Raw genomic sequence first — 10,930 nt, 5'->3', positions numbered from 1 at the left:
GCAGAGAGAAGGGCCGTGATGGCGGCGGGGCCCGCTGCTCCTGGAGCCTGGATTATTCACAGGAAGCCTGGAGAATGCCGCAGGGCATCCTGACTGCACCGAGCCCAGGTCAGCCTTTTGGCCCCCAAAACTATTCCTGTATCTGACTGAGTCACATCTAATCATTTAAAGTTAATGTTCATCAGCTGTCATTTTATTAATATAATACCTTCAAAAATAAAAGATCAAAATTAATAATTTTTGGTACACAGGAAGAAAATATTTCCTCCAGGTGTGACATTTCAATAAATGTCCCACCTGCACCCCCTGCTGGCATAGATTTGTGCCTGCAGTATCCTGTTGACCATATATGGACTAACCTTCATATTTACCTCTAATGACGTCCTTATTTATTAAAATACTTCTGTAAAGAATTAATATCTTTCAGTATTTTAATTAAAACAACAAAACTTGTATGTTATGATTATTATTACACACAGTGAAGTATTTCGATGGGTTGTGTCCTCATAACATAACAAACATTGATATTTTTGCGCTAATGCATAATTGTGAGTTTATTGCAATTTTCTGAAAAAAAATGTCAAAACTGTTAAGTGATGCTAACTCTCACCTGCAGGTGGCAGTATTTCTTTTAGGTAGATAAGCCGCTAGAGTCTATGATAACTGACTGACTGTACTATTAAGAGAAGAAAAGGAAGGCATGTTAACAGTGTAGCGCAGCTAGCGCCTGCTGTAAGTGAGTAAAACAGCAACTTAAAATTAATTTCAAACATTTTTTGATTGCAAAAGTCACAAAAACAGACACGAAGCCCTGCAGGGAGAGATTTTTGTTCAGGTATGATTTAGATAACTTTATTGTCAGGTAAGGATCAGATGCTGTCAGTAGGAAGTGGAAGGGGTGTACTTTCTTTTTCCTCAGGCCTGCAGAGCATGAAGCCATGTTGAATGAACACAGACATTCAGTTTGCTTACAGTGTTAAAATCCCTCCATTCTCCATCAGATGTGTTTGTCCAGCAGATTTACTGTCACACTCTGCTGGCTCCCAATGCTGCACCATTCAGAGAGTGTGTGTGTGTGTGGGTGTGCGTGCGTGTGTGTGTGTGTGTGTGTGTGTGATGAATAGTGGAAAAGGTCCTGGATGTCTCACTCTGTTGTGTTTTTGTTGCGCTGGCAGGGAACCAGAAGCTTCAGGACTCTTCCTGCGTCCCGGAGACGGACGAGACAAACACAGCAGGTCAGACGTGTGTGTGTGTGTGTGTGTGTGTGTGTGTGTGTTCAGAGTCAGGCGGCGCCTCAAACCCAACACACACTCCTTCAGTTAGATTCTAGAGCTGAGGAGAGACCATCAGCGTGAAATGTCTCTCTTGGACAAGCCGTCCCACTTCCTGTCCCGGTTTGTCCACAGCTAGCTCAGATAAATCTGCTGTCGCCATGGCGACACACATCAGGGCAGAGGTCCGCTTCTTCTGGCCTTTCTGGCAGTTTGGTTGCGGCAGTGATTAAATCCGGCTGCATGTTTCCTGCCCTGCAGGTGTGAAGGAAGCGAGCGGGACGATGCTGCGGACAGGAGTGCGTCTTCTGGCGCTGGCGCTGTGTGTTTCAGCTGGTGGAGACTTTGACTGGACCAAAAATGAGAAAACCTCTTTCTACTACGGGACCTTCCCAACTGGTAGGATGGAGAAACATGAGTTAGATTTCTGTTTGGAAAATTTCAAAACCAACAATTGCAGAAAATTCAGATGAAAAAAGTCATATTTGTTAGACCTGCCGCAATGAATCAATTAATCACATAATAAATTAAAACACCTCAATAATTTCCATTTGCATGATTTATTGATTTTTTTTACTTTCCATCAGAACTGGACAATAAAAGTGTTCAGTCTGGTTCTTTGGTCTCAACTAGCAGAGACTTCATAATTCATTTTATTTGTTGATTCTGGTTTGTTTTTTTGCATTAATTTTTTGTATTAATACAAAACACAATTAAAATGTCTTCCAGTTCCAGTGTTAAATGTTTATTATAATTTCAAGTTTATTGATCTTTGAGAATGTGTTATTTTGTTATTATCACTATTTTATTTGAAAATGGTCTCAAAACAACAAAATTATTGTTTATCACAATAACTTCTGGGATGGTTTATCATGCAGCAGCATCTGTTACTGCAACAGGCCAAATCTCTTTCATTTTGTCTTTTATTAGATCACGGGTGTCCAAACTTTTGGTCAGATTGGCCAAAATCAGAAGTTCTCGCTGACCAAAAAAAATAAATAGAAATAAAGTGAATAAAATAGTTTTGTTTGTTTTTTTTGTACAAAATTGTACAAAAAAAAAAATTAGATTTTTTGTACAAAACAGATTTTGTTAAAATTTAAATATGATTTTGCACACTTGCTGTATGAAAAAAGGCATCTGGTTTTCAAATTATTTTGGATTCGATTGAACAAATTTGTTCTCAGGATAAGAACAGGATTTGGGTTACTTTCTTTAAAACGCTCGCTGTGTTTAGTCGGGTTTATGGACTGAAATAAAAGCTGATTTGGCTGCAGCAAAGTTGGTTTTCCAGTACAAATCTCTTGATAAACGTGTTTCTACTGATTATAAAAGCCTAGTTATAAAAAGACAAATACTTTGATTTCTGTTGAATATTTTCCATGGTAAGAAAAATTATGTTGGTAATAATTTTACCCTGATCTCCATTTACATCAGCTGAGTGGTTTCAGGATGTTCTGGGAGAAATGTTCCAATCTTTTCTCAAACATTTGGTCTTTTTGGATTAAAACTTTGGACTAAATCAGACTTAGGATCCTCTGTGTGTGTCTGGCTTAATTTATATTTAATCCAGTTCCAGGAACCAAAACAGGAAGTATGGAGTCAGCTATTTGGGGTTGTGAACCCGGACCAGAACATTTATTTGGTTTTCTTTAGCAGCTGAAGTTTAACCTGATTTATTTGGAGCTTTAAACCTATTATTATTATTATTTTTGATCATTTTGATAAACCTGCAGGTTTCTCCTGGGGAGTCGGCAGCTCAGCCTATCAGACCGAAGGAGCGTGGAATACAGACGGGAAAGGAATGAGCATCTGGGATGTTTTTGCTCATAAAAAAGGAAAAATCTCCTCAAATGATACAGGAGACTCTTCATGTGAAGGCTACTACAAGTTCAAGGTGGTTACACGATTCTCCAAATGTTTCTTATTATTATTTCTGAATTATGCAGTCTTTAAATTATGCCTTTAAAGATGTTTATGTTCAGGTAAGTGTTCAGTTCTTTATGTCATTTTGAATGAAAACATTACTCTGTTCAACACAAAACCCTGCAGATCCAAGAATGACACAGAGTCATGCTCAGAGGAAGGCCAGATGAAGCAGAAATTTATTTACAATAAATACAAAGTGCAGCTAATTTTCTCATTATGTCATCTATAATAGAAACAAAACATTTAACAGCAGCTTGAAAACATTCTTGTTTTGTTTTGGATCAGAAAATCAATGTGAAATCATGTTTTTTGTCTTTTAGGATGATATTAACCTGATGAAGGAGATGAAGCTGAATCATTATCGCTTCTCAGTTTCCTGGCCGAGGATTTTACCCAGCGGGTTGAGAAGTAAAAACCCAGTTTGGCCATTTTACATGAAAATAAAACAATTTCTAAGACATTTAAGATATTTTCCTAACTGAGAGAAACCAAAACTTCTCCAATCAGCAGAATTATTGGCGGCAGTTGAAGGTGATGAAAACTCAAATGCAGCAGGAGGATTTCCATATTTATTTACTTCCTGGTCTGTCCTTTGTCCCGCCCCCACATCCTTTCTGTCCAATGGGAGCAAAGATTGTCATGGCTTTGTTTACAAGTTAAAGTCCACTTGCAAAAAAAAATGCACCAAAAGAAAACAATGAAGCATACTTTTCTGGTATTCCTGGTGTGAATACAGCCCAAAGCAATCTGAAAAGTGTGGCGTGCATTTATAATTACCTCTAATATTTTGTAGATCCATCTCTGGCTGCAGGTAGATCTGCAGGTCTTTGATGTATTTTGCTACCGGCTTCTCAGTTTGATTTAGGTCTGTACTTTGACTAGGCCATTTTAACCCCTGAATCCGCATTGATCTGAACCATCCCATAACACCTACTCAGGCTGGTTGTCCTGTTGGAAGGCGAACCTTCGCCCCTGGCTCAGCTCTTCTGCAGCCTCCAGGGTTTTGTTCCATACAGCTACTCTGTCCCAGAGCATGATGCTGCCGCCACCATGTCCTGCTGTGGGAAGGTGTGTTTGTCACTCTGAACAGTTTTAACAGTTTCCATGAAGTGGAGAATCAAACTGAACTCAGACAGGACACCTTTACCTGTCATCACTTTGTCTCCAGATTGGAGAATATTCCAGACACATGTTGGTTTTATTTTAAATACTTTCACGTTTTTCTTGTTTTTGGATCCGTTTGTTTTCTGACAGGAAATTGCTTTGTTTGGTCAGTGAATGAAAATCCCTGTATTCCTGTATAATATTAATGCATAAATGGCTGATGATGATGTAACTTCCTGCAGGTGAGCATGTTAACGAGAAAGGAATCAGGTATTACAGCGACCTGATCGATTTGCTCCTGAACAGTAAGATCACACCTGTGGTCACTCTGTACCACTGGGATCTACCTCAGGTGAGTTCTTCCCGCCTGTCCGACGCGTCGGCGTGGGCGGAGCCATAACCAGGATGTCGGCGTTCCCGCAGGTGCTGCAGGAGAAATATGGCGGCTGGCAGAACGCCAGCATGGTCGGCTACTTCAACGAATTCGCCAACTTGTGTTTTGAACGTTTTGGGAACAGAGTGAAGCACTGGATCACCTTCAACAACCCCTGGGTGAGTGGATGGTGCGTTCACTGACTCTGGGAACATCTGGACTGGGATCTCACTGAGGAGGTCTGTTTCTTTCAGTCCATTTCTGTGGAAGGATACGAAACAGGGGAGCACGCCCCCGGACTGAGGACGAGGGGCAGCGGCGCTTACAAAGCGGCTCACCACATCATCAAGGTCAGTCTGGGTCCAGATCGCTCCAGAAGCCGACTCGGCCATTATGACCCTGAACGCAACGCCGTGGGTTCAACCTGGAGGTTCAGCCGTTACATCAGGACCTGGTTCTGATCCAACAAGACAGCGACTAAAGAAAAGCTTCGAGTTTCAAACTGAATCTGCTGATCTTTTCTGTCAGGGTTTGATCGTTTACCTGACTTCAGTTTAGAGTTTAGACTCCAAACTGAGTCGTGCTTAATTCGCTAAAACAAGATTCAGACTCAACTTGGACTTGTTTCCTTAGACGTGAGGTTTGACTTGGCCTCCAGTGACTTGAAATTTGACTTAAACTTTGCCATCACAGTCGAGTCAACTTTGACTTTGAGTTCAAATCAAGTTCAAGGCTTGACTTGAACTTTGTTCTCAGTGACTTGAAACTTGACTTGGACTTGGAAAAATGACTTGTGAACATCTCTTTATGCTGAACTGTTGTCTCCTCACATGACGATTTCAGACTTGCTGTTCAACCTTTAGGTATTAAATTAGTTGCAGAAAGTGGAGCTTCGTGTTCAGCAGAAATAATGTGATTTAAATGTTTCATAATCAAACATATTTAGAAATGTCCCAGGTATAAAAACTAGTTAAAATATTAACAGAATAATAAATACATCTTTTTTAATTTTTTTAAGTAGTAACTGTAGGTACTTCCTGTTGACGCCCGTCTCTGTTTCCAGGCCCACGCTAAAGTCTGGCACACCTACGACATGAAGTGGAGAAGCAAGCAGAAAGGTGACGGAGTAAACCGACCCACTGGTTTGGCTCTGGGGTTCTGGTCAGTAGTTAACTGGTTTTCAGCTGGGCCCAGGTCTGATCGGGATCTCCCTGAGTGCTGACTGGGGCGAACCGGTGGACGTGTCCAACCAACGGGACGTGGAAGCAGCAGAACGCTACATCCACTTCTACCTGGGCTGGTTCGCCACGCCGCTCTTCCATGGAGACTACCCAGCGGTCATGAAGGAATACATCGGTACCTTCACGCTCTGCTCCGTTTCCTCCAGCAGATACAATCATGTCTGCATGACCAACCTGATCGAGTTTTCAGCTAACATGGCCGACTAAACATTAACAGACATTAATACCATAACGCCTGAATTTACTTCCAGTTGTATAAAGACAACGTGTCTTTGCTTTTTATTAGATGTTAAATAAATTAGTAGGCCTGCCACAAAAACACATTTTACTGGATGATAAATTATTGCGATAATGTTGTTTTGAGACCATATTCAAGTAATATTATGGTAAAGGCATAATAAAGCAATAGCACATTCTCAAATATCAATAAACTTTAAATTCTAATGAACATATAACACTGGAACAGGAAGACTTTTTAAATATCCAAAATAAATAAACTAAACACCAGAAACGACAAATAAAATGAATTATAAAGTCTCTGTAAACAAAATCTTTCTTCAAACAAAGGTTTAGCTGAGATCAAAGAACCAGACTGAAAACTTTTATTGTCCAGTTTTTGGTAGAAAGAGAAAAACGATAAATTAAATGGATATGATTGAATTTGTTTTAATTTATTGTGTAATTAATTGATTATTGCTTATTGTGGCCCATAAATTAGAGATTCTAAACTTAAGCACTGCACTGCAGTAATGTAAATCAGCTATGATGCTGATTAGCACCGCTGGGCATTTAAGGAATGAAGCAAACTTTTCACTCTGTTATTTTACTGATGCCGTTTTTGGTCAAACAGCTTCAGTAAAATTGAGTTAAAATATATATTTCTGAACAATGGTTGCTTATGAAGCTAATTCAGTAATGCACTATGGATTAAAGGTGAAAATGATTTAAAATAAACTGATTTTAACATTAAAAACTGGCATTTTAACAAAGGTTTGGACACTTTGAGCATAAATTATTCTGATGGCCCTGAAGGTCCGACTCATTCAGCCTCTGTAGCAGGAATCAGATTATTTTCATGTTTTTTCTGTGCCAAAGTTAAACTCTTGGACATCTAGAAAACCTGGAGAAGAACTAATAATCCCTGACCTCTGGATTTCCAGGCAGGAAGAGCGGCCAGCAGGGCCTGGGCGCGTCGCGGCTGCCCGTCTTCTCGCCTCAGGAGAAGAGCTACATCCGAGGAACCGTCGACTTCCTGGGCCTCGGACATTACACCACCCGCTACGTCACCCAGAAGAACTACCCTTCCAGCTTCGGAGACAGTTACTTTGCAGATCGGGACCTGGCGGAGCTGGTGGACCCAAAGTGGCCCGACCCTGGTTCTGAGTGGCTCTACTCAGTTCCCTGGGGGTTCCGGAGGTTGTTGAACTTTGTGAAGGTAAAGCAACAAAATCATGTTTCTTCTAACCAGCATATTGTAAATATGAACTGGTCATTACTGTTTAGACCTTGTTTCTTCAGTTATCACCATCATACAGTAGATTTTGTATGTTTTTAAAAATCTAAATCCAAAAACATTTCTATGAACAGAAAATAAGATTTAACCTTAAAAAACTTCTTAAAGGAACATTTGAATCTGCGGGATGATGCATCTGTCAGGCTTTGGTTTGTTTGTTTGTAATTGGAGGAAAGAAGAACCGCATCAGGAGGTTCTGTGGTTCTGGATGGGTAGATCTAACCCTGAATTTTCTGTGTGATCTCACTGACAGACCCAGTATGGAAACCCGATGATCTACGTGACGGAGAACGGCGTCTCAGAGAAGATGCCATGCACCGACCTGTGTGATGACTGGAGGATGCAGTACTTCAGGGAATACATCAACGAGCTGCTGAAAGGTGATGGTTTCTCCTCTGTGTGGAACAGGAAGCTGGCTGGGCCGCCTCAACGTCTGTCTCTGTTTGGACCCTCAGCCGTTAGAGACGGAGTCAACGTGAAGGGTTACACCGCCTGGTCTCTGCTGGACGGCTTCGAGTGGGACGAAGGTTTCTCTGAGCGCTTCGGACTCTACTTCGTGGACTTCAGGAACAAGAACAAACCTCGCTTCCCAAAAGCTTCGGTTCAGTTCTACAAACGCATCATCAGCTCCAACGGCTTCCCCAGCCAGAGAGAGGTGAGGCCCAGCAGCGCAGCCGGCTCCAGGAGCAGCTGCTGACTCTGGTTCTCTGCTTGGTGTCTGCAGGTGGAGAGCTGGAAGAGGAAAGCTGTGGAGACGTGTTCCTCCAGCAACCAGCTGCTGGCTGCAGGTCAGTGGCATGAAAGGCCCAGATAGATCAGGAGCATGCAGGAATCAAACACTTCCTGCTTGGGGACGTTCTGAAGGTTCTGATTGGTGGGATGTATTAAAGTAGCAAAGTACAAGTTCTTCCTTAATGTCCTTAATTACACTGTTTATGTAATTATGTACTTTGAAAATGTAATTAAGTAAAGTAAGTCCTCTTTAATTAAAGGGAACCTGTTTGTATTTCCATTTGGGTTTCTACTGCTTCTAAAAACAACCCAACCTCTTAAAAAACACACAGGCATTTTTTGTCAATAAGTTCATCTTTCTTGGTGTTTGAGCCGTTTCAAAACCTCCAGAATGTCACAAATCAGCAGAATTCCGCCCGTTACCTAGCAACCGAAGAATTGCTCCGACATGTTTGGTCAGCTGATTTTCTCTCTGTATGTGCTGTACAATGGCTGCTGGAAAAGACAAGTGTTTAGTTGTTAACTCAAAATCCAGAAACCACTTAATGTATTCTGGTTGGTTGTGCAGGAGGCTCCACTTCTGCTTTTCAAAGATGTACAGTTGAGTAATTGTGCATCTGTTTGAAGCCTTTTTCACTGGGAGTGTAAATGTTGAGTTGGGGGCGTGGCCAACAGAAGATTAGTGGATTTAAAGTGGCAGAGACAGTAAAACTGATCAGACTAAAAGCTCATTATCTGAGAATGAATTTGTGCAAAAAGAGTAATGAACATGCTTTGTAGCCCATAGATACATCCTAGCCTGTTCAGGGAAGCAGAGTAGGTCACTTTAAGTAGATTTAATCCCTGGTACTTTCGACTTTTACTCCACTACGTTTCTATAATGTAAAAATTATACCTTACATTTACGTCACATTACATTTTTTTGCTTTAATTGATTTGAAATGAATGATTTATTTGAGTAAACCAGTTAAAAATGGACTCTAGTTTCAGAAAACTGAAATATTGACTCCATTACAAGGTCGAATATATAATATTTATTCATCTGTGATGACAAAATGGAGTTGAAGTGTCAGTGGAAAGGATCAGCACCTGCTATTCCTTTGTCTACTGTCAAAGGAATAGCAGGTGTCCCCTTTTTAGGCAGACTGCAGTTAAAATGACATTGGTTTTGCTTTTTGTTAAATAAAAACTTTCAAAGGTTCAATCATCCTTTTTCTTATTTTCTTACTGGCATTTAAGTGTCCAGATCCACAAAATCACAAGTCTAAGTGTAAACTGTGTCAGAGAGAGTAAACACAATAAAACACGCATTATCTGCAGCTGTCATGAAATGCGGTGGTGAGACAGACGCAGCAGACCCAGGATGCAGTGAGAAATGATGATTTAATGAACAAAATCCAAAACAGTCCCCAAACTCCGGGCTGCACGGCCGAGCGGAAGCCAGGGCTCGACGCCGGTAGCAACCGGTTACACGAAAGGACAACACGAAGGACTGAGAGCACATTAGACGAGGACCCGACCAAGACACAGACACACAGGTGACACTAAATACACAGGGGGTAATCAGGGAACGAGAAACACCTGGGAGTAATCGAGGGGAGAACAGGACAACACGGAGACACAGAAAACTCGAAATAAACACACAGAAAAACACGGAACATGACAGAAGCATTGTTCATGAAAATGGCAGAACAACATTGATGAATTCAAGAAAATATATATGCAGAATGTATTACAGAACAAGTACTTTAACTTTCAGTACTTTAGGTATTTTTAAAAACAAGCACTTTTACTCAAGTTAAAATGTTAGTGTTGTACTTTGTATATTTGTCTGTTTTCTGAAGTTCAGCGTTTGAGTATTTTGTCTTGCTGGTTGCAGATCCACTGATCGGCCACATGGAGATGGTCACAGAGATCGTTGTTCCCACCGTCTGCACGCTCTGCATCCTCCTCAGCGCCGTCTTCTTCATGTTTCTGCTGCGCCGACGCCTCTGAGGAACGCCCGGGTCGGGTCGCCTTGTCTGTTTCCATGGAAGCAGAACTCTGCAGGAACCAATCAGAGCGTCTTCCTGTTGACCGCCCTGCCGTTCTGTTCCAGTCGGGTCATCAATAAACAGTCAGAACAAGCAGAATATGATTATTAATCAATAAATGATTAGTAAGCCTGGTTTACTGTTGAACTAAGACTGGACTGAACTGTTCAAACCGTTTCCGACTGGAACAAACAACCAGGCTGAACTTTGTTTTGACTGTTATGAGTTTCATCATATTTAAGCTTTTATTGCCAGTTGTATTTCTAAATTTGATATAACAATAAAGTGGTTTAAATGTGCATATTAAATGTGAGGAATATTTAGAGGGTTTGTGTAGTATATAAATGTAATATTTTATTTATTTTTCATCAAACAGCTCATTTACCAGGTTCATGCAGTCCTCTGCGGGAGTTCCAACCCTCCTACTGATTATTACACTTCAATAAGTATAATAATCACTTATTTTTTACTTGCTGAAAAATAAATATGAAACAGATTCACTCATGGAAAAAATTATTGCCCTGCATTTTTTAAAATTGACATGATAAAAATGACCTAATATTTATCAGCAGGTTCCAGAATAATTAAATCCAACCTGATGTGGACAAAAATACAGGACAGATTCAGCCTATAAGCCAAGAATAATAAACAGTGACAGGATGAACTCTTCGTAAGCCTAGTATTATTTTTTAATTAGTTGGAGAACCTGGTAACCTCATTCATTTTTGCTGGGA

The 10,930-nt window shown here is 40.7% G+C and overlaps 1 protein-coding gene across 1 annotated transcript; it reads left to right on the top strand.

The window, feature by feature from the left end:
• Positions 1–21: 21 nt before the first annotated feature.
• LOC116718826 (lactase-like protein) lies at positions 22–10,865 on the top strand. The gene is made up of 15 exons (XM_032561070.1): positions 22–108; positions 1,176–1,235; positions 1,533–1,670; positions 3,008–3,168; positions 3,521–3,608; positions 4,547–4,656; positions 4,728–4,856; positions 4,932–5,027; positions 5,741–5,795; positions 5,872–6,033; positions 7,079–7,353; positions 7,685–7,811; positions 7,887–8,086; positions 8,156–8,219; positions 10,043–10,865. Exons 1-15 carry the CDS (start codon positions 75–77, stop codon positions 10,156–10,158), a joined length of 1,815 nt encoding a protein of 604 aa, XP_032416961.1. The 5' UTR covers positions 22–74; the 3' UTR covers positions 10,159–10,865.
• The last annotated feature ends 65 nt before the right edge of the window (positions 10,866–10,930 follow it).

This window comes from Xiphophorus hellerii, chromosome 4 (genome assembly GCF_003331165.1).
Source record: "Xiphophorus hellerii strain 12219 chromosome 4, Xiphophorus_hellerii-4.1, whole genome shotgun sequence".
Classification (NCBI taxonomy): domain Eukaryota; kingdom Metazoa; phylum Chordata; class Actinopteri; order Cyprinodontiformes; family Poeciliidae; genus Xiphophorus; species Xiphophorus hellerii.
The sequence above is the reverse complement of the archived record's forward strand: the minus strand, read 5'-3'. Positions and strand labels throughout refer to the sequence as shown.

Coding starts and splice junctions, on each gene's coding strand:
- LOC116718826 (XM_032561070.1), top strand. CDS start 75: ATGCCGCAGGGCATCCTGACTGCACCGAGCCCAG. Junction 1,671..3,007: donor CTACGGGACCTTCCCAACTG/GTAGGATGGAGA, acceptor ATAAACCTGCAG/GTTTCTCCTGGGGAGTCGGC. Junction 4,857..4,931: donor TCACCTTCAACAACCCCTGG/GTGAGTGGATGG, acceptor TGTTTCTTTCAG/TCCATTTCTGTGGAAGGATA.